This window comes from Tachysurus vachellii, chromosome 17, assembly GCF_030014155.1.
Source record: "Tachysurus vachellii isolate PV-2020 chromosome 17, HZAU_Pvac_v1, whole genome shotgun sequence".
Lineage (NCBI taxonomy): Eukaryota > Metazoa > Chordata > Actinopteri > Siluriformes > Bagridae > Tachysurus > Tachysurus vachellii.
In genome coordinates this window covers 17,053,213-17,077,196 of record NC_083476.1, presented here as the reverse complement: position 1 = coordinate 17,077,196, position 23,984 = coordinate 17,053,213, and the positions used below count along the sequence as shown (strand labels likewise).

Genomic DNA, 23,984 nt, shown 5'->3' with positions numbered 1-23,984 from the left:
CGTCATGATTTTCCGCATCGTCCTGCTCATTTTATTTGAACGAGAATTAAAAACGACAGCAGATTCAGTGCATTAATCAAGTGAATGAGATCACACGTATTTTATGCCAGATCGTTTAGAGAAGAGCGGTGAAGTGGTTCGTTGCTTTGCCACCTTTGCTCTCCACCAGGTTTTTAGAGAAACAGAAAGCTGGAGGAATAAAGACTGCGGGATCGTCGATGCCAACGACCATGTCGAAGAAGCTGTAGAGACAAAACGGAACGGTGTCATGTGTGTACTACAAGTATACCAGTGTCAGAGTCTACATAGATCTAAATATTTCTATGATACGATCATATATATTTAACATGAAGTCCTTTTCATCTGTTCAGCAAATTAAATATTAGTATTTTAAATGTATATTGATCAGGAGCTCTAGGGGTTAAATGGGAGAAGTACAATTTAATCTCACCATCCATTACCACATGAATACATAAAGAATCTGTGAGAGTTCAGCTTTAGTTGCCTGTAATGAAATCTCAAGAGGTTTTCAGCTGACTTGTGTTGGCTGCTCAGGAGGTTAAGGTTTTATTCTGGAGTAACCCAAATACTCCAGTCCTCTCCCATTCCCACAATGCCCGCTTTACCTTCATGTATCTTTCATTTATGCCATTTAGTAGACACCCTTATCAAGAGTGACTTACATTTTATACAACTGAGCAATTGATGTTTAAGGGCCTTGCTCAGCAGTGGCAGCTTGCTGGACCTGGGATTTGAACTCATAACTTTCTATTGGTAGACCAACACCATAACCACTAGACTTCCACATCCTGAACCTGGGAAGGTGACGGACAGCTGGTACTCCAGAACCCCTTTGACAATGTGATCTGTGAGATAAAAACCTATATTGCTTTTTTCATGTGTCTCCAGCACTGATGTGACTGATTTCAGGTCCAAATTCACCTCGTTCACTAGTAATACGTTTCTCCGTCATGGAAAAAACTGTGCTGCGTATTCTACTACAATGTACATTTACTACCTTTTTTTGCGGTCTATCTAGACAGTTGCACCTGTCATATGTTAATCTGAATTATTTTGTGATACTGTTAATAAACTAAACCGCGAATCAAATCAAATTCGGATTAAACCGCAATTGTATTTTTTTTGTTCTGACACTCATTAAAGCTCAAATAAGAAATCAGATTCAGATGAACTGTCATTACTCCATGTTCCATAACTAGGTCATCTTCTGATATTATACTAATAGGATAAACAGGAATTGAGTAGGTAAATCTACCACTAATCACATTTTTAACTCTGAACCTTACAACTTACATCAATTACTCAGTCCAGTGTTAAAGTGGTGTATTCCCCCCACCCACCCACCCACCCACCCTTAGGGCTACAAGCCAGCTTGTGCATTTAGCCTTAATTCATTCAAGCAATCGAGTTTTTCATTAGCACAACCAGATCTAGATCAGAAAAGCCACAATTACTAAATCATTAATGTTCTTTTGGAAACATACCAAGAAACATTTATGGCATTTTTAAAACAAGACGTCTCAATTTGAAGTATATGCACCAGAAGAGGTAAACGTGTCCCCAACACCATATACTGATCGACCAAACGCCTTAATTTTTTCACAAGGCCCAAATTATATATATAATCTATATTTATAAGTTTTATTTATTTATTATAGTTTTAAATATATAGTATTAATAAATATAGTTTTATTTATTATATAAGTAATATTTTTAAGTTATATATATATTTATTCATTAATTTTCACAGGCCAAGAACGTCCAGCTATATTTAAACAAGTGTCCACAACACCGATTCTCTTCATAGTCCTGTGCAGATCTTGATAAACACCAATCACCTCTAAATGACCAATTACTATTAAATTGCAGTTTAGTGACAGACAAATCTCCATAAAAGGCAAAGAGCAGATGACATGACAGAATGATTGCTTAACAGTGAGAGTGTGCCTTTAGCATGAGAAATCTTTCAGTAATGCAGGTCAGACAATATTCCATGTCAGCTATCATAGATACGCTCTAACTCGTCCTCCGTTTATAGCATGCCATTACTTTAGAACATGATGTCCCATTAGTCTGTACATAATATGGACATAAATAACATCATTATAGTAAAGGTGCTTTATTGGCGCTCTAGTGGTTCAATGGGTGAAGTACAAATTTGGAGAGTGCTGTAATAAGTGCGTGCCTTCTTTCACCTCCTATGAGTTTCTTTAGCTTTTCACTTGTCTACACAGGAGTTTGATGCTTTATTCTATCATTTCATGAAGTATAAAGACTATAAGGCCGAATGTTTGTGAACTGACACGAGGCCCATCCTGACACAGACAAACAATGCGGCCCAGTCTGCAGTTTTCCAAAAGAGAATTCTCAGCCACATATTAAACTTTTTTTTTTTAAAATAATGATCTAAATAGGTTTTTAATTAGTAATAGTAAGAAACTTTAACAATTCATTGCTTCTCATATATACTCGTTTGTAATATATTGTAATCTATTCAGTAAACTTTCTAACCCTGACCCTCACAGCTTGTTTGAATTAGTCGGTCAATGTTAAAGCGGCGTATCCCCACACCTCCTCCTCGGGGCAGTTGGCTGATGCCTTTGCCTTAATTCATTCAAGCAATCATCACGTTTTTCATTAGCACAACCAGAACTAACGCAGAAAAGACAATGGGTGATGTTCTTGTGGAAACACAGAGATAATCGTGCATTTATGGTAGTGTGAGAACAGAACATCTCAAAAGGTTTATAGTAAATAAAGAATTATTTCCTGTTAACATGCTGGAGCTTGATGTAATGGCCCATTTACACCTTTTTCCCATAACCCCAAATATGCAGTCAGCAAAGACATGTTTGTGTTTGCATTTTGCACTGAGGCCACAAGGCCCAAAGTTTCATAAATACACTTGGAGCGTTACCAGAATTATATTATCTCCTGTAAAATTTACAGCATTCTGGTACAATTTTAGCACCAAACATTTGGCGAAAGTGCTGAGAGGAAAAAATGATCAAATATTAGGTTGATACCAAACTGCAGAAAAAAAAAACAATTGTACCGATTGCTTGAAATGACAGTTATTGCACTTATGAATCTATTCATTACTTTAATATGTTACAATTATTGATTGATTAATTGATTGATCAGAAAACATCTCCCATATTTACAAAAGCATACATAATTCTGATACTCATCATACTTATGTGGTTTTCTTCTGTGTGTTGAAATTCCGATCACCTTTTAAATGAACAACAGGGCTGATTTCTATTTAGTGACATCCATGAAACCCCATAAAAGAGAAAGCATAGAGAGCTGAACACAACAAAATGATATGCACATGATGAAAGAATGCCTCCTAGAAATGTTGTTGGCTAAATCTTCTAGCAGTGTAAGTCAGCTGTTACAGCACATCGGCTAAATTCTAATTTTATTGGTCACGTTACGACAGGCAGTGAAATGAACGAATCAAAAATATGTAATCAAATAGAATAGGGTCAAAAAAGGGAAGTAAAAATATAAAATAGAATACAGTAGAATAAAAGAAATAGAACAAAGTGATAAAATAACAAATAAAACAGATAAAAATTAAATTAAATTAAAATACGATATAGTACAAATAGTTCATGATGGTTCATGGTATTTTTTTATAACAATAACTCGTTCTCCTACAGAGTGCGGTTACCTTTGTCCACATAGAATGGTTAGTCTTATGTCTGTCTGTCTGTAACCTTAACCTTGTCTTATGTCTGTCTGTCTGTCTGTCTGTAACCTTAATCTTATGTCTTATGTCTGTCTGTCTGTCTGTATCTGTCTATTACCAGTTACATGACTTTAAGCTGATGAGTCGAGGAAATCTTCACAAACACATATGACACAATTTGATGTTCTTAAACGCTCCTGCAAACAATTTATTCAATACAAACGAATAAATTCATTTGCCTTAAACCTCACGGTGTTTGTGCGTCATTCACATTAAGCTCTCAGCTTAGGATGGAAACCCGTTGTGTTTGTGTGTTTGTACAGGCTGCACATTGTGCTCAGTGTTCAGGTTTTACTGCTTTGCTCTTTATTCTAGCAATAAACCAGGTGGCATCTGTGAATCTGTGTGTGTGTACTTATACTGTATGTACACCAAGTACTATTGTTTTGTACATGGCATTCATTTGACTGTATTAAAATACAAACCTTGACAGAAAGTGACCCATGCCATCGATGTGATACACGGTGACGACGGGAATGCAGCCGAACTCTGTAAAGGTCAGGGAGTAGTTTGCTGGAAAAGAGGTATGGAAAATGAGTCCTTTTTTTTCACTGAGCTGTGAATGATTGTTATATTCGGTTTAAGGATTTCTAGTTTACCTTTTATCTCAGCATCTGATCCCACCCAGTTGTTGACCAGCAGGCCCTCCGCGGGAGCAGACAGGCTTCCCAGGACAACCTGGGCCCTGTGCTTAGCATCAGATGGAATTGCAATGGGAACGAATGCGGCATCGAGATAATTCTTAACACAGGTTTTGTTGTGGTAAATGATGTCATAGTAAACTTTCTGAAATGAGTACAACATGAGCGTATGAGCTTTGGAGTTACAGCTTAAAAAATGTAAATCTCAAACAATCTCCAACAGCAGCGTTTTGGTGAAGCAGGACATTAATAAAGACATATTTGGCAACACATTTCACAAGTGTTCGACACTTAATTTTTGCTATTGGCTAATACCTAGTGAATGTTTAGAGTATTATGTAATAGACAGCTGAGAGTTTGTTCGTTTCAGCAGGTGTGTTTGTCAGGGTTCAGCTAAATCTAGCTATTTTAGACAACAGTCAAGTAAAGTAAAAACAATCACTTCAAATAGTCTTATCTATAACCAGAAACTAATCACTGATGCTTAAAATTAAAGGGAAACTGTAGTGGACATTCATCCAGACATTTATAAGCATGGAATGTTTAATAATAATGATTTTTATAAATTTCTTAATAAATTTCAGTAGTCTAATTTTATTTTTTGTGTTTTTAATCCTCAAGTGATTCCTCAAGATATGGGGATTAAAATGCTAGACTTTTGGTATAGTAAGGTATTGTAAGGTGTAGAAATCCCAACAGCAATATAAGACATTGCCATATTAGCGCTTTTGAATGTCAGCAGTTATTGTGCATGCTTCTGAAAACTAAATCTCAAACTGTACAGCAATTTTAATTCCAGTTAAAAGTAAGACAAACTCTCACTTTAGTCTAGCAGCTTCTTTGGATTAGTTTTGGTCCAACTTTGTTTGTTAGAGCAGACATGTTTGTCAGGGATCAGCAAAATATAACATCCCTAATTTAGATTAAGATTAATTAGAGTCTACATTTACTCTTGGAGTTAATATATTTGTGAGCCATTCTTTTTACTTCTCTGAAAAGCAGAAGTCGATCCATGAACACGTCATGCTCGCCTTCCTTCCCAGCTGCAACAACACGAATCCTCTGTTCCAAAGCGTCGTAGGAGAACTGCTCATACACCATCGTCTTCCCCTCAGGAAAGTCCTGTGTGAGACATGATGGTCAGGATGGAACTTCTCACTCAAAAACGACACAGAGAATTACCATTTTTTGCCTCTCATACAGCTATTCATACAAACCAGAGCCACTTACTACAGCTAACTTTCCCTGGAGGTATGGCGGTGACTCTGCATGAAGGAAAGAGAAACAGCCAAAGGTTGGCGGAATAACATTTAAGACATCCCTCTTTCAGAGGAAATCAGCTAAAAACAATAAAATAATATAGATTAAAAAAAAGTAATGGGACTGGTGACCTTTTAGCTTTTAAAGTACGTGTAATTACTATAAACGGTTACTTCACTTAACTGCCGTGAGACTTCTTTTATTATTCTCATTTATCGGTTTCTCACCAGAGTTACAGGTTCTAATACTTGCATGCAACACGTGTATTGCATGGAGTTTTGTTTTTATAAAGTTTTTAAACTTCCTTTAAGGCATATAAGAAATTCCCCTATTCAATATAATACTACTGGTGGACAAGTATGCTACCAGAGAAATGACTGACAAAAACCTGCCTGTTCTTTTTTCTTTTTAAACATGAATCTTCTATAGCTTTTTACAGCCAATTACATGCATTTAAGAAAATTATTGAGCTGAAGGCTCATAGTGACTCAAGTATGATGGATTTGGATCCAAGATGGACCTGTGTGGTGTGCTGAAGGTAAGCTGTTGTTGCCATTCAAGTCATGTTAGACTCTCGTCCACTGTTCTAAGCATGGAGTTTGACTTTTACAAATTTCAGTACACTAAGAGGTCTCAAGCACCCCAACAGCTGCATTTAGACAGTTAATACGTTTCAAATATACAGATTTTTCTTTTATAAAAACGCTGGATTTTGTGTAATAAAAGCATGATATTTTAGACCTATTAGCTGAGTATCACACAGTTACATTACATGATTCTGTTCAGCACTCATTCAATTTGAAAGCAAGACGAAAGTGTCATTTTGATAGACTTACTGCAGTGGTGTGGTTTCTGAGCGAAGGCACCGAGCAGCAAGCTCAGGATGATTGTAAGCACTAAAGAAGTCTGCATGGTTCCAAGACTGAACACAAAATAACATAATTGCATAATGACAAGGGTTTTATACTGATCTGCTCAGCTCCAGTTCCAGTCACCTCCACATTTTCCTTCTCACCTAGCCTGGATTACAGCTGCAGATTCAGCCTATAGTTGATTATTAACTTATTGACTCATATTCTGCTTTGGCAGAGGTGCTAGAAATACAAAATAAGAGAGCATTTCCTCAAAGAAATACTCTACATTTTGTATGTTTTTCACGTTATTATGTGAGTAATATGTAATATTATATGAAAAAAATAAAATCACATCTGAAAGAAAAAAAGCAGCCCTGTATGTGAAAAACCGACCTGTGTCATAAATGAATTGTATAAGAAATAACGTGGAAAATAAATCCATTTTTGACAACGTTATGAAGTTCACGTGACTTTTCTCTAATTAGAAGTACCTCTTTACATTGTTCTCATCTAAAGTAAAAAGGCATACAAATGGTAATAAAGGCACAAGTTAAAAAAATTCCCATTACAAAACATCAAAAATTTGCTTATATCACACTTTTTTATTATTTTTTTATTTACGACTAGCATGTTTTCAGTCGGTAACAAAAACCAGTGTGATTTTTACATTTTTATGTGAATTGTGAATTTTTTTAACTTATTAAAGTGTAATAGTTTATACCTTTCTACTTTTGTAACAATATTTTATTTCTATACATATCTCTCAAATGCAATCTAGCACTATAACATCTCTGACAATACAAACCTGCTGAATGCTAACAGCTAAAAGCTATCAGTAAAAACTGCTCTGGCTAAAACAAAGTGTAGCAGCAGATAGGTGATAAAGATTAGACTTATTAGTCATTTTAGATTCCTAGATGCTAAAAATGTCACCTTATGACTTTATAAATATGCTGATACGGGAAATGAGTTGTGTAGCTTTTAAGTAGAATATGGAGATCATTCTTTTGATAGGTGCTAAAAGTAAAAGTGCTAGCATAAACACTATCATAGCATCGTGTTTCTTCTAAACTCTTAGCCTGTATGAATGAGGATGACTGGTGAATACGAACAGCTCATTGGACATAAAATGATACTAAATTAACTCAACATTTCTGAATCATTTCTATCAAAATAAAATCTTATTATTTACTTCATGTCGAAGCATGCCACATCTTTTTATAGGTTTTTGTTTGTTTGTTATTGTCTCATATCTCTATGCCCCTCTAGGTGCATCTTACTGGAAAGTGCATGTAAGGAATGACAGATGGCACCAGATAAAGTCTGACATGGAATGACCGAGCCACACTCACATGACCATGAGTAATGTTGGCTTATCCATTTGTTTTATCTCAGGGTCAATGTTCAGTTGCAAATGCTGGCCATATGACAGTTTACAGCTTTGTACTTTAGGCATACCTTATAAGTCATATTCCTGCATTTTTTCATACACCTGCAACTTATTTCGAGAACTAGTAAGATAGTCATGTTTTTCATTAGCCATACCCACTAAACATGACCAAGTCTGAAGACTACTTAAAAATAAAATTAGAATTAATTACTCAACTCAGGACACATTTTCAAGTAAAGACTTACATACTAGATAGATAGAAGAAGCCTTTATTTTGTCATATATACATTACAACACAGTGAAATTCTTTCTTTGCATCTTCTAACTATGAAAGTTGGTGTCAAAGCGCAGGGTTATACAGCTATGATACAGCACCCCTGGAGCTGGGAGGGTTAAGGGCCTTGCTCAAGGGCCCAACAGTGGCAGCTTAGCGGTGTTAGGTCATGAACCCCGATCAACAACCCATGTATATAATGCCAAAAGTATGTGGACACCTGACCATCACACCTGCATATGAGTTGTCCTCCAGCAGGTACCACAAAGTTGGATGTATATAATTTTTGTATACTGTAACATAAAATTTTCCCTTCTCTGGAACTAAGAGGCCCAAACCTGTTCAAGCATGACTGTATCCCTGTTCATAAAGACATGTTTCACCAAATGTAGAGTGAAAGATCTCAAGTGTTATGCACAGAGCCCTGACCTCAACCTCACTGAACACCTTTTAGATGAACTGGAACACCGACTTCACCCTAGACCACAAATCCCCAAAGCTATGCTCCAAAATCTAGTGGAAAGCCTTCCCGGTGGAGATGAGGTTATTATAGCAGCAAAAGGGGAACTAAATCTAGAATAGGATGTTTAATAAGCATGCATGAGCCAAACCTTTGGCCATATAGTGAACTTTTAACTTAATCATAGCATAGTAGTTTCTGAGTAATATGCTTTAGGATGAATAACTAAATCATACCAAGTGTAAAGCATAACCGAGGTCTAAGGTGATAGTTTAATAGGTTAAAAAAAATTAAATACGCATACAGAATTAAAGTTGTGACACTGGGATCAGGATCTGTGGATTTATTTATGTAGAACAGATCAAATGTAGTGAAATTTATACTTTCCTCTGAGAAACGGAGCAAGAGGAACCTCGCTTGAACATGTGCAAAACATTCTTGAGGTATTACGGGGGTAAATGTAGGTCAAGTAGATGTTCTTATTTACCTCTCGCATGCCCCAAATGCCATCAGTATGTACCTCTCTCCCAGGTTCTTGCTTTAGTCACAGTTAAAAGTTTGCATAAGAGTTATTAAAATAGAGTCAAAGCATCATTATGTGGTTTACTTGTACTTAAAATTCTTTAGAAGTCATTTTGTCATATTGTTCATTTTGACGTGCTGCTGGCACAAAAACCCACACACTTTTCATTATATGAGAATGCAATCTTATACAAGCAACCCCAAAATTCTTGGCACACTTCATGAACAAATGACTGGAGAAAACAAAGATCACAGACAATTACGTACAGTTCTAGTAACAAAAGTCTAGCTAATGCAAACACGTTTTTTTGCATAAATCTGTTTTCAGCTAACACATGTCTCCTAATGTCCTGACACCTGTGTTCCATTAGCACCTGCAAACATGAGCTGTATAAATAAACCAACGCTACAGGCTTGCTCCTACCATGTGCTTGTGGTTGGGCCAATCCAAGCATTTTAGCATTAGGTCTTGTTATGTTGGAGACTCCAGCGATGAAGCCATGTCCATTATTGGAAGATTGGGGCCCTGTTTTGTAATTTGGTTTGCATGTTTTTTTTAGTTAGGATTAGCACTAGTTAGCATTTAGCTAGCTTTGACAGAATATAGGTCTGTACTTCATGCACACTTGAGAACTGGGAGTGAAATCACAGGTACATAGCTGACAAAAATAAATCTCATTTGATAAGTATGAATATGAGCAGGGGTAATGTGTTCATAATAAAGAGGTCAGAGAATGTATTTAGAAAAATGTTTTACAGCCTTCAGAACTACAAGTAGTTATTCTTTGGGAAAAGCTTTCTATATTTAAATGGCTGTCTTCTGAAAGTTGTTGTTGTCTTTGACTCTTTGTTTAATATGTCAGATAAAGTTATATGTAAAACACCTTGGCCAACAATTAGCATGGAGAAAGACAAAACACTGTCAATACAGACTAAACAAATGGTTGTAGACCTGCACAATTCAAGTAAAGCTGTCTCAAGACATAAGGGATTAGTGATTAGTGTTTCCTACTCCCATGCAGTGCTGAAGGAATTCTATGTCTAAAGTTCAGAACTGTCTGAAATATCTTCACGTGAACTCAGTTGGTTCAATTTCAGTGAATAGAAATTAGTAAGGATAAAGCAGTTATGTTGTTTTTTATTGCCTTCTATAGGTTCCCAGTTTTTATGCATACTGATTTTTAAGATATTCTATTACAAATTCTGGTTGCCTCTGGTAGAAGCTTAAGACTGGTTAATAGATGGGCCTTTTTTTTTTTTTAAATAAAGATCACTGCTCAAAATACACATTCTAGGCATCCTGGTTAGACCAAAGATTTCTGAAAGGATTATTTTTTAACTCTAACTCCTTTCATCGATGCCTGCTGCTGATATTTAGCATTACTCTCTGAGAACCACTTCAATAGATGCATGTAATGCTATAGTGCTGCATAATGTTCCAAAATCAATACCATTTCAATCATGGTTATACAAAAAGGCCCACATGGACCAATGCCTGACTCTGTTATTACTTATCCACTGACCCTCATAAATATTATTATGCATGTTGATTAGAAAGAAAGAGCTTGACTGTAATGATTATGTGATCATACAGTACTTGTTTTTCCTGTCAGCTGTGTTTGTAAAATGACATCAATGTTCCGATTTAGTCTTGTTGGTATTGAACATGCCAAATGTGTCATACAGCTTGATGCAGAATACTGATACAGCTTGGGGGCAAACAAGGGATCTTTAGGGGGAATTTGGCATATTTCAAAATATTTTTTTTCTTCAGCATTGGTTGGGAGTGGTTCTTCACTGTCGCCATTGTTAGCCTTTCTGAAATGCAATATCATTCCCTCCAGTGTTGTATACCATGAATTATTCTACATAGAGGTATTTCACATGCTAACAAGACATAATAGATAGGGTTTGGCCTGCAGGCGTGACCCACGTTGAGATGATGACCCCCCGGTTAGAGTGTGATTGATGGACACGCAGGCTCATCTGGGACGCATATGGCTGTTGGATCTGCTTGCTGCATTTCACACACCCTGTATGCTGCACTTGCACAGAGCTGCCGACACATTCCTGCTGTGGCGCAGACATAAATAACTCAGGGATATATTTCTGAAGTACACTATGTATGTATGCAAGACTGTGCATTTATGTCCAGAGTTGGATGTGGAGGACAGTGAGGTAGATACACACACCATGCATGAGTAGCTTAGGCATGTCTTTGATGTCTACTATCATTAAACTGTGTTATCATAAAACATCTGGACCAGAATGATTATGCAGCAATTATATATATATATTTTTTCATTGGTTGGATCTTTAATAAGCTTGGGTTTACTTTATTTGCTGGTCATATATCAAGGTATTTGTGACTGTCATAGAGCAGGCCTGCCTTTCAATCAAGAAGACTTAAGATGAGTGTGTTTGTACAGGAGGATAGTGTTGGGCATGTAATTAGTGGGCTTCCTAGTGCCAGGTGGGACAGGAGTGTTTTCAAAAGCCTTGATGTGTCCAACTATAGGAGCAGAGATTTGCTCAGGATGACACCTGGCTCAAAACCTTGTGGGGTCTATGGAAAATACATAGAACGCATTTCTGCAACAAATATGTAATAGATTATCAAGCGTCAAGGTGTTTGTTACAGTTACAAGATCTGAAACTGATTTGGCTTGTTGCAAAATCCAGTTATTTTGTGATGTTTGCGAATGATCGTTCTGCCTCCTGAATTCCTGAGATCTGTGATTCTTTATTTGGCACGTCAGTACAACATGCATGGTCATGTTATGCAAAATTTCTTGTGGCCTCAAGTCCTGGCATTTTCCCCATCACAAATTTCTTCCTCCTAAATTTACATTTCCGTCTATACTAACATTGTTTTTCGTTCAGCTTTTATAGGTGGGCAGATGGTAATATTTATAAAAGGTATAATTCATCTTTGACTCACTCATGGAAATATTGACTCACCTGGCTGCCTGCTGTAGCTGTGATAATGTTTGGGAGTTCATTGGAATTTTATTATGAAGGGTATATACAATGTCATTTCTGTCAGGTATGAGACAAAGAGCTAAAGGTTTGGTGTGTTCATTGGAAATTACCAACAGACAAGCATAAATCCAAAATAGTAAGCCATTCTAAGGCTAGAAGCAAACTCTGCTCTGTGTCCAGATTTCCAATGCCTGGTTTGATAGAACCAAAGTAATGCATTGATAGTTGAAAGCAAACATTGCAAGGTGATCAGTAGTATAGTGTCTGAGTGTTATGAAGAGGAAATGGGATGCATAGTAAATGTTTTCTTTCCTGATTGGTGTTCTCCACCTGGTCATTAGCTTGGGGGTGGTATTCTTACCCCAAACCCCTAAATGCTCCATAATGGAGCTCCCAGCATGTGAGCTGAGCCCCCTGCCTAGAAAATATATCCTCTGAAAGGCTGTAATATTGTACCTGAATATGTAGTCTCAAAGGTAGTATAGGCAGGACTATCAAGAGAAGGTTTCCACCTAACAAGAGCTTTCCACTTGGCAGTGATCTTGGCTTTCACATAGACTGCACACTGATACGTCTCTGTCTATGTCTGATGATAGTGTAACCTCACAGTTGTTGATTGATACATTGCACCTTCTCTCTACAAAGAAATACTAACTCCCAGCCTGTCTACTTTGCACCAAACTGCTTTGTTCTGTACCCAATCTAAACTCATTCCTTTGGCCCAGCTGACAGAGATAAACCAGATCTCAGCACAACACCCATGGTCTCTGTCTTTTTGACAGTTGGTGTAGTATTGCAAATAAACTATATTCCATAAAGTGACATGTTGCAGATCTTTGCTGCACAGTTCCCATGGAATCTCTGGAGCAGGAAATCTGCAATCTGTGGTCATGGTACTCCACTTGTACTGGGCATGGAGCAGATGTATATAGACATCAACAATGATACTTACAAAACCAATGACTCATTACTTAAACAGCTCAAAAAAGTATTAACTTCAAATATTAAATTTGAAGTTTTTTGGCACCGGTCACCTTTATAGTCAGAAATAATAAAACAAGTCAAAAGCTCTGATGGCTTGTTTTTCACATTCTATCTGATGTTATCCAGAATGTAATTGATGTAGTGATTTGCAAGTTGTAACACAGTTCAGAACACTGAAGGCACATTGGGAACACTCGATGCCAGATTGATTCAGTTGTTACTTAGCTGATACATAGCTGATATTTCACACTAGAGTCCTAAGAAAGCTGGCAGTAATACCTCAGTGTGTGGAAAGCTGCCATGCTCCATCCATCTAGTTGAAACCGTTCTTATAAAATCAGTTGTTCACACAGCTATTCATTAATCTAAGAGCAGTGTCAAGTTAACTCAGATTGAAAGGCAGCTTACACCATTAAAGCTCACAAAATTGTACTTGGTGCTTAATGCCAAGTTTTCCATCAGGATAATTATTTCTTTTAATTTCAGAACTGGAGTCTTGATGTCTTCATTGTCTCTCCTGGACATATGTCAAGCCAACAAAGGATTCATTCATATCCTGTAACTGTTTTATCCTTGTTGAGGTCACAGAGAATAGCAAGAACACTGGATGTGAGGCAGGTTGGGACACCAGTCCATCATAGGGGGCCGTGCACACACATTCACACCTAGGTTAAAGTCACAATCACTAATCTACCAGCATCTTTTTGGGAAGTGGAATGAAACCCACTTGAAATAGTGACCCTGGAGGCTGCAACCACCATGCTGCGGATGTTTACAGACCATTAGGTTAAAAATACTCTAACAAACTAAATCCAGACACACTGTTATCAGCATGTCTAGACTACATGTCCTGACAACAGCGGCATGGCTTAAGTTACATTTAATCACCCAATTATAAACTTGATCATCTTTTTTACTTCTTTGGTGTAGAATGACCTTTTAAATACACAATTGTTTTAGTTACAGGTGCACTCAAATCTTTAGAGAATTTAGGACGACTGGTAAAACACCCATTTTTCTTGAAAATTTTTGGGTATTACTATTTCATGTGTTAGTAAAAAGAGTGATTGTAGATTTTTTTTAAATCTAACATTAGCTACATTTAGATATAGCTTAACAGAACTGATCACCAAAAGGTAAACAACAACTTATTTTTCTTATGATATCACAATAAAGAAGTCTTGTTTTCTTGAGATACCAACTTGTTTTTCTCATGTGTCAAAATGCATTATTGGGAATACTATACATCATACTATACCTTTACAGCAGGTAGCTGGTGCAGAGCTACAGTTACGGCCTTACAGAGGATTATGGCCTTAAACCCAAGTTTTGGGTTTCATTCTGACTTAGTGTTTGTCTATCTATCTATCTGTTTGTCTGTCTATCTGTCTGTCTGTCTGTTCATCTATCTTTTGATCCATTCCTTCACCCATGGAGATGTCCTGGTCCCTCTGACTATCAGTCATAGTATAGTTGCACATAAGACACCTTCTCAGGTGATGAACACTGATTTGGAAATGGTCAAGCATTAACAAACATAAGCCTAGGTCAATCGATAGATAAAGAAATAGAGATGTACTTTATTGATCCTAAAAGGGATAATGTAGGAAAAATATAGTTGAACATAACCACACACTCCCAATCACAGGATCAAACTTGCAACCACGAATCTTTAAGGCTGTAACTCTACCACTGCACCGGCACCTTTCTGTTAAGGTGGTGTCTGATGTATAGTTTTTGAGATCACATGAAAGAAATAATCCATGACCTTTCTGGACTCCTGAGATGCATTATTAAGCGAAATATGAATTAAAATTCTCTTGTTTTTGTCTCATTTCGTGGTTTGAGGGAGGAAAAATCAGATTAGCCAGAAAGCTCATCATACTTATATTTCAGGTCATCGTGAACAATTTAGTTACCCCCATATGATATAAATACAGCAGTTTAAATGTTTAAATGAAACATTGTGCTACAGCTAGTCCACTAACTAGTTATTCTAGCTAATGTTAACTACAAAGCAGAAACTGGGCTATTTCTAAGTAACCATATATATCTACATAAAAACCTTTCTGGAAATTAGCCAGCTAGCTTGGAATGTAATTATAAGCCCATTTCTGTGTTATATTATACAAGGTGTCACATAAGTCTAGTGTCATAGGGTTCTTGTATTCATATATATTTTAAAAGACTGGACAAGAAGAAGAAAATTCAGATAATTCTACACACTGGAATTGTGTATTGATAAAAGTGATAAATTAAACAGGTCCGTAAAGCATCTGATTCTTATGTAGTCCAGAATTTATGTGACAACCTATTATCATACAGAAGGATAAAAAATCCTTATGTCCCTGATACTCACTGTATAAAACACACTGTGAATTTCTGGCTGATTAAAACTGAACTTAATGTCAACATTCGCTGACCCAGAACAATGTGATGTCTACAGAGCATTAGCGCTGTGTCTTGCTTCAAAATGCTGATAGTTGAATGTTGTTGCATGCGAAAATGTAATTTTCACTGCATCCAGATCGATGAAAAAATATGTAACAAGGCCAATAATCCCTCACTCAAATTTTTTTTACCTTCTTGTACATCTTATTCCTCTGGATGCTTCGTAACAGCACCAGCATAGACCAGTTTGTTTAAACTCTGGCTTTGGCAGCTGAGAACATTAAGCATCTGTTTTATGTTTCGGCTCGTCAGGATCGCCCAAAGACGACGAAAAAGCATAAAAACAGAGGGCTGATCAGGTTAATCACTAAAGAAAAGGGAAAATGTTACCAATGATAGGAGCCAGATGAATGATTTGGCAAATGTCTCAAAAGACAGGAAGAATTGTCTCTTTGACACAACAGCTCAGATGTGCACAGCTGGAGCTACATACTCTCCCTCGTACACATTATCTGACCTCCCACGTCTGTTTCCACCGCAATCTGTCTGGATCTCCCACACACTCTTTTGCGATCATGAAAGTGTTAATAAATGTAATGAACATCGCTTTCACGTGATAATGATTAATATGGAACGTTCACGTGTACATCTTTGGAGTCTTCTTTTCCATCTTTCCAAGAAGAAATAAAAAAGGTTTGGTATGAATTATTTTGTACATGTGACCCCCGTAACGTACTGGATCCCTCCACAGTATACTGACGTTCTATAATCATTAAAATAAACAGACTTGTACTGTATAATCTGTACATAAATGTACCACATGGAAAAATCACACACAGCAGGGCTGCACATATATCACCACAAGTTGAAATGATACGAAGGATTTATTTATTTTTTTTAATGTGAAGACGTGGTTCATTTTTTTTATTTTACAATCTAAGACAACCTGGCATGTATTTCTCTTTTTTTTTCTAGCATATTCCAAGAATTGACATGGGTGGAGGGGGGAAGATTCTCTCTTTTTTTATTGCTGGATATTAAATGGAATACACTTTCACTGACTTGGAGGGAAATAAAATCATCTGCTGCTTTTTACCATGCACCCATTTAACCTTGACCACAAGGACATGCAGAGGTGTTCAAACTTCTCAAGCGAGGAGGAAAACGCAAAAGGAAGAAACTGTAGGAACATAACTGTCAGAGTCTAATGGGGCTTTTTGGAGGAAGAGGAGAAGGAGGATGAGGAGGAAGCTGAAAAGGAGGAGGAGAGGTATATCACATTTAAAACTAACTAGAGAAGCACTGTCTGATTTTGCATTTCTCAAACATACAAACAGGAGCAGGTCAGGGAATAAACAAAAACTCTGATCATCATAGTGCTAGAAAAAATGATATATTTTGTCTCTAATTCTTTGTGCCACCACAACAGAGCAAGAGAAACATTTCAGGATCTAGTTTTTAAATATATAGATATATATTATATATATTTGCTTTTCTTATAACAGCTTTTTAATCATTCCATTTCTCCCTTTTCTGGATTTCTTGAATGATCTATACCACTGATACTTCTGTTCCTTCACATTTGACATTGATATTTTTGTATTAATTTTCCACAGACATCCTGGCCAATTTTTAACATGAGTAAGTGCTCAGGACCTTCAATAAGATCAGCGTAATGAATGTCCCGAATGACAGACTCATGCAGAAATAAAGCTATCCGCTTTGGTCCCGTCTGGACTCTGAGATGGTCATGGTGAGTAATGTGTCATGATTTGGTGGTCTGATTGATTAGAATTAAGGGGAGCTCAACTCAAGTACACCAAACTCAAATCAAGCATCACAGTTTTCACACAATGCACTATGGTTCTTTCAGAAAACAACTGGTAAAATATAAAGCTTGCATATTTTGGCATATTTTTATGGCCCCAATAAAAGGAAGTTTCACAGCTATTTGTCTTGTCTTTTGTGTGTGTGTGTGTGTGTGTGTGTGTGTGTGTGTGTGTTACAATGAGATTCCCAGCATGAATGGGGATGGAAGAGTGAGCTTATACATTCATAATAAGCCTGTGAGGGTTTTCCTTTTACTTCAGTCCTGTGATGGAGGGAGGAAGGTGTGGGATGGGGTGGGAGTGGGGTTGTGGGGGGTTGTCCTGAGACACTACGTGGCTGTTCACCGCTCTCTCTTTCGTTCTTAAAAAAAAAATCCTTGTGAATGATATTATCCAATTTTTCACATTTCCCATAATGTAAGTAATGTGCGATGTTCTGTTTTAGTCATTACTTCTAAAATTCACCAGTGGACTCGTTAAAAGTTTCTATATCAGCCACGCTAGAAGGACGGGATGGACAGAATGAGAGAGAGTGAACAGGACTGTTTGGAAAGAGAGGACTAGAGTGCTGACAAAGCCATCGCTGGAAACCTTCACAGCATCTGCTACAAAGGGACAGGTTTCTGCCTCTCAGATCGGAACAAGTTGTGACCCTTTAATCAATAGTGTGAAGTCTGATAAATGGAAACTAGTCTGAAAAATTCGACATCTCCCTCCTTCAGCTCACACACTTAACACTGGTGTGCAACACATCTGAATGCACATCACACGCTTTTCTTCTGTTTCATTGGAAAAAAATAAATAAGCCCCTGTCCCAGTTGCATTTGTCATTAAGTTCCTGTTAGGAAAGAAACATAATCATTTAACATGTGAATTATATTCTTGTAAACATACACCGCAAGAGTGGTTTATATTGCATGATGTGAAAGGGGGAGGAAATGTCACTGCTCAAATGGTTGGGTCTGCTCCCGAAAGAACACAAGGATAAGGAAAACAAAAGGCCAAAAAAGAGACAACGAAAGAGTGCGTATAAAAAATGAGGCGTCCTTATAAGAAAGGCTACAAAAACTCCACTGGCCCTCTGGCATCGGCATACAGCAAAAGGCACCACAATATTATTCTATTTCTTTAAGTTGTGAAAAAATTGGCACGTCTCTTTTATGCTGTAAATCAAAATGTACATATAAATAGAGTTTTCCCTATAAAAAAAAGTCTTTGCTGTTAACTAGTAGACAACTTTTTTTTGCTAAAATGAAAATAAATATTTCATTTGTTTAGAATATCTGTTAGTTATATAAAATAAAAAATATTTTTTATAGGTGCAGGTCTATAGGTATACAGATTTTGCGGGTGGGTAGGTGGACTGTGTCTTTAGTGGGCAGCTCTGTCTGGTTTGGAGCGTGTGTGCTGCTGCTGCGTGTGTCTGCTCTGTGTGTGGGAAGTCCGTGTGTGTGTGGGCGGCGCGGGCCTGTAGATGGCTGAGGGCTCAGGTGTGTTTATGTTCTGCATGCTGAGGAAGGGTGTGCTCTCGCCCTCCTCGCCCTCCTCCGACTCACTGTCCGACAGGCAGCTGCGTGAGCCCAAGTCCCGGGTTGGCCGGTAGCCCTGCGGTGCCACGTGCCCATTCAGTCTGGACCTGTGCCAGCGTCCACTGCTTCTCTTTGGTTGCCCCAGTGAGGGCGGGTACTCCTGCGTACTCTCATACTCATCGTCGTGCTGGGCCAGCCGGTATGGACTGGAGGGCAGGCTGCCTGCACTGTCCTGCAGGTAGGAGCGTGCCCGCTGCTGTTGTATCCGCTGCTGGTAGGGCTCATGGCGCTGGGCCTCGTGCAGAGGCAGTTGGTAGCAGCGAAGCAGCGGCTGGTCCTCCTCAGGTGAGTAGGGGGCACGGGCGGCTGGCGGCAGAGACATGGCGTGGCTGGCGTTGGGAGACGTGATCTGGAAGGTAGGCACCTGTGGAGGCAGTGAGTAATGGAAGTCCACTGGAGACAAGCGCGCTGGTGTAGTCAGGGCTGACACATACCTGAAAGAGGGGAGAGAGAGAGAGAGAGAGAGAGAGAGAGAAGATTGAGATATGGTAGGTTTACCACTGACTCCTGTTAACAAACTTTTAATTTAAAAATCCTGCTCCTGATTTCAACTATTTCACCAAAGGAGGTGGATTTTGTTTATGTGGCTTAATGTGCATGTGTTCCTCTAATGTATGCCAAATTCCTGACTACATCTTTTAAGTCGTAATAAAATAAGACAATCCCTATGATTATGAACTGAAATGAACTGTGTCACTGAAAAATGTACATTCCTCTGTAGACATGTTTTGCCCTGCCTTTGAAGGAGAAACTAAACGCTCATAGACACATTGTCTAATCAAAGTACAAACTTTGACAACTTTGACCCCCTTAAATAGAGTACTGGTCTAATCCAGTGTGAGTCAAATGTTTACATGAAGAGAAAATAGTCGAAGTACCCCCAACCCAAACCCAAACAGTATTAACAGATGAGCCTCTGGCTTTTCGTGTGTTGTGTGTGCATGTGGTACACTATAAACCAGGCACACTTGGTGACCTTTGCAGGGTTTAAATTTGGTGATGTTTGTTACGCTGGGGAGTAAACAGCTCCTCCCGGCTTCGCTTTATCTCAAGGAAAATTACAGCATGATCGTGAAAATCCAGCAGCTGATGGCCTCGAGAGCAAATGTAAATGCTTCCATAAATAACGAGCCCCGGGCCTCTGTAATGTGGCTTTACACTCTAACAACAGCAAACAACACGACTGCTCCTTCTTCTTAAAGCTTCTCCTCTGGTCAATTCATCCCTGCCTCCAACCTTTGCTCGACACTGAGTTGGTTCTTTCACAAACGCAGAGTAGGGGCTACAATATTTTTCGTGAATGGCCCTACCACGTGATCTCCGTCGTCTAATTTGGAAATAGGGAAAGATGATGCAAAGTCAGTGATTCACTAGAGAGTTTGGAAAAAACCCATAAGATAATGTGTTGTTCAGCTCTTGTTGACTTGATGAACCCCTTACGGTGTCAATCCTCCTGTTGTGGCTGTTGCTCGATGGCGGGGGTGGCTAGCAGGCAAGAGATAACTGTAAATACAGCTGGCTGTGTGCTTGTTTCGCTCCCTAATGTGTATATGATGCAACTGGTTTCAGCTTGACCTGCACCACCTAACCCTATAGAGTTACTTTTCAGCATACACTAAAATATTGTTATATAGTGTGCTATATTGTGTGAATTACAGTACATGAGGAGTGTATTGTTTAACTGCTAGAATCTTAGTGCATTAATGAGCATGGGTTAAGTGTCACCTGTCACTGTGTGGTGAGTCGAGCGAGTCGAAGGAGTCTCCATAGCGCACTGGTGGCCGGCGGGACTCGGTGAAGCCGCAGTGAGCGGCACGACGCGCTCGTGCCTCCATACACGCCGGACTGCTGCACTTACTGGTGTCAACAGAGGACGAGAGCACTCCTGAGGGACAGTCCGACAGCACGCTGTCCGTCCGCTCCAGGCTCCATGTTTTCTCGTCATGTCTGACATACAGTAGAACAGTGACAGAAAGAAAGATGCAGATTGATGAACTTTGATTGATGAACCAGCAGATGCAAACAAGAATGCCACAGTTTAGGAAATATGGCTGAAATAATAATAATAATAATAATAATAATAATTATAATAATAATAATAGTACCAAATTTTATAGGGTTTGTGTATAAATGTGTTTCTAGGTACTTGATGGTGTGATGCATCCTAAAGTGACTGAACAGCCACAAATGATGTTTTCTGTAGCAGCCCATCAGCAATAAAGTGTTTTATTCCCCTTACACCATGACAGCACTTCTTCTATTTTTGGCTTTTCCCCTTAGCGGTAGCCAGGGCGAATCATCTGTTTCCACCTAACACTATCCTTGGCATCCTCTTCTCTCGCACCAATTAAATTCATGTCCTCATTTATCACAGCCATATATCTCCTCTTTGGCCTTCCTCTTGACCTCTTACCTGGCAGCTCCATCTCCAACATCCTTCTACCAGTATAACCGTCTCCCTCCTCTGTACATGTCCAAACCATCTCAATCTAGCCTCTCTGACTTTGTCCTCAAAACAGCCACCCTGAGCTGTCCCTCTGATGTGCTCCTTCCTAATCCTGTCCATCCTCATCACTCCTAAAGAGAACCTCAACATCCTCATCAATGCTACCTCCATCTCTACCACATGTCTTTTCCTGAGATGTCTTTTACAGTCTCTAACTCATACAGCATAGCTGGCCTCACTGTCTTGTACACCTTTCCTTATAACTTACACTACAGCAGCTATAAACCACTGGTCCTGCACCAGCTTCTCTTTTTCTGGCTTTTTTAAAGTTAATAAGACATGATATAGTCGTTGCTATAAAATGATCAATATTATAATAAGAATTATATATCTACATTAGTCTCCTAATTATTTAAAATGAACAGAAAATGTAAAAGTTTTTGATTTGTAATGTATCAGACTGAAAAACATTAGCTGATTGGACAATAAATAAGAAAATAAGTGATTATATATATACATATATATATATATATATATATATATACACATATGCACAATTAATCACCCTTAAAGTGTGATTAATTGTGCAGCCCTAGGAAAGACCATGAGACAGTCACGCAGCAGCAGCAAACACTGAACTACTGTGAGTGTGAGGAAGACTCCAGGCTAGAATTCCATGTCAGACCCTCAGAGGGGAAAGAGAAAAGAATGCCGGGAAGGGGTAAAACAGACCTAATGCTCAAACAGACCTTCATTTGGCACTTGAGTTTAGTTCATGGTGGACAGAGTGGCTAGTCTTGACATATTGATCGGATTATGTTGTACTTAACATGATTGTTACAATATGATTGGAACACAACAAAACAAATTTGTCAACACATAATCTATGACGTTTGAAGAGAGATTTTTTCTGGCTCATGTTACTGGCATGATTTGATGTGAATGTGTAAATCTGTGACTGGTTAGAATGCTTGTTATCTTAGAGTAATGTGAAGATAAATACTGATTATGTTTAAAAAACCATGCACACGGGTGTGATGACCGTACCTGTTTGTGGAGGAGTGGGCTCGGGTGGAGGAATTGTGGGATCTGGAAGAATGATGGCTGCCAGCAAACGAAGTCTCCGCTCCGCTTCTCATCACTCTCTCAGTGGCTGGGACATTCTTTGAGATATACTGGAATAAACGCACACTTTCAGACATCGCAATTCAGACACTTATGTCTTGTACAGAGATCTGAAGTGATGATGGAGTGTGTTTTTAGGAAGACCTACATCCACCATCGGGATCTCCTCAGGGCCTGGGCCCGGGTGGTTGGGCCCGTTGGCTAGGCTGCGATTGGGGTGATCCAGACACATGTTCTGCCTCAGGTGATTGTGCATCTTCTTCCTCTGTTTCCTAGGGGGGAGGCTATAGTGAGGCAGCGTCACTCTTTCGGAACACTGACCCAGAGTCACATTCACCACATCACACACTCCAGAGTGCTGAACATGGTTACAGCACGGAGAACAAAATGAAGCTTATGGTGGAGTAATTGTTCTGTAAAATGCTTTGCTGGGTACTTACTTGGTTTTGCAGTAGGCCACCACACACACAATGCCCACCACCAACAGAGCCACGCAGATGCCTGTGATTGTCAGGACTCTCTTCTGATAGAGCTCCTCTGCCTCTGTACCACACCAGACACATCCACATACACAAACATACAAGCGTCAGTGTCTCATTTTCTGTACGTCATATCAACCTCCACACATCCGCCTAAACATTTTTCACTGCTGCTCTAGTAAATCATGCCTTGGGTAATATGGCAGGAATATCACACCACGATACTTAGTGCATAATACCTATCATGATTCTTGTAAAACATTACTAAATAAAACTAATGTGAAGAGGTTATCCTTTCCTCTACTCATCCTCACACCCTGTTTAAACCATGTAGGCGTTCCATTCTTATTCATAAGAATAACTGGCTAGGGGAAGAATTTATTTCCAGATTAGAAACAAATGTCAAAATAAGTTTGAAAAAAACTCCAATGGTAGAAACTCCAAGCATCTGGCTCTATAAAAATACTGTTAATCAAACGTAACTGAACGTTAACTGCAATCTGATAATGATTATTATAGCTTGGTTATTATTGATCTCTAGTATATGAGCAATTGAAAATGACAAACAGCACAATTGAGAGAAAAGAAGGAAAAATAATTTACAGTATTAAACAGATTAGAATTTTAATATCCAATCAGGAACTTTTTATTGGAGTAATGATACAATTAAAGTTGAAAAAATATTGTTCAGGTTTAAAACGCCTCAGTGAATTTCTCATATTATTATACATTAACATAAGTCTTATCTTAATATCAATATCATATTGCCCAGCCCTACCCGTGCACATCTCCTGCTTTCACACTACTACAGCAAGGCCCTAGTGTGCACCGAGTGTGTGTAGGTACAATGGGCATGGAGTATGACTCAGGTTCTGCAGTGGAGTTGAGCTCCGCACTCTCATTATCCACATGAGGATAAGAGTTAATTACAGCTATGGGACATGTCTGAGCCTTCCTCTCTTCTCTCTAATGGGCCAGCT

At 38.5% G+C, this 23,984-nt stretch overlaps 2 protein-coding genes across 6 annotated transcripts in view; both read right to left on the bottom strand.

The window, feature by feature from the left end:
- Positions 1 to 5: 5 nt before the first annotated feature.
- On the bottom strand, positions 6 to 6,637 carry epdl2 (ependymin-like 2). Its single transcript, XM_060890267.1, has 6 exons — positions 6,516 to 6,637; positions 5,650 to 5,684; positions 5,407 to 5,541; positions 4,378 to 4,564; positions 4,204 to 4,291; positions 6 to 242 (listed from the first exon to the last, which is right to left on the bottom strand). The coding sequence occupies exons 1-6, from the start codon at positions 6,625 to 6,627 to the stop codon at positions 116 to 118; spliced, it is 684 nt and encodes a 227-aa protein (XP_060746250.1). The 5' UTR covers positions 6,628 to 6,637; the 3' UTR covers positions 6 to 115.
- A 9,906-nt stretch (positions 6,638 to 16,543) lies between these two features.
- nrg2a (neuregulin 2a) overlaps positions 16,544 to 23,984 on the bottom strand; it is a 45,951-nt gene continuing 38,510 nt past the window's right edge. For 3 of the 5 annotated variants that reach the window (XM_060890547.1, XM_060890543.1, XM_060890544.1), the window contains 5 exons: positions 22,966 to 23,068; positions 22,674 to 22,809; positions 22,448 to 22,575; positions 20,680 to 20,901; positions 16,544 to 19,388 (listed from right to left, as the gene is read on the bottom strand). In XM_060890547.1, coding sequence (XP_060746530.1) covers positions 18,737 to 19,388; positions 20,680 to 20,901; positions 22,448 to 22,575; positions 22,674 to 22,809; positions 22,966 to 23,068 — 1,241 coding nt within the window. In that variant the 3' untranslated portion in view covers positions 16,544 to 18,736. The remainder of the gene's footprint in view (positions 19,389 to 20,679; positions 20,902 to 22,447; positions 22,576 to 22,673; positions 22,810 to 22,965; positions 23,069 to 23,984) is intronic. The other 2 variants (XM_060890545.1, XM_060890546.1) reach the window with 1 other exon arrangement.

What these genes read in the sequence shown, in the direction of transcription:
- epdl2 (XM_060890267.1), bottom strand. Translation starts at nt 6,627, where the DNA reads ATGCAATTATGTTATTTTGTGTTCAGTCTTGGAACCATGCAGACTTCT. An exon ending in GACTTCTGCTTTTCAGAGAA is followed by an intron (nt 4,565 to 5,406) that starts GTAAAAAGAATG and finishes TACTCATTTCAG; the next exon opens with AAAGTTTACTATGACATCAT. An exon ending in ATCAGATGCTGAGATAAAAG is followed by an intron (nt 4,292 to 4,377) that starts GTAAACTAGAAA and finishes CCTCTTTTCCAG; the next exon opens with CAAACTACTCCCTGACCTTT.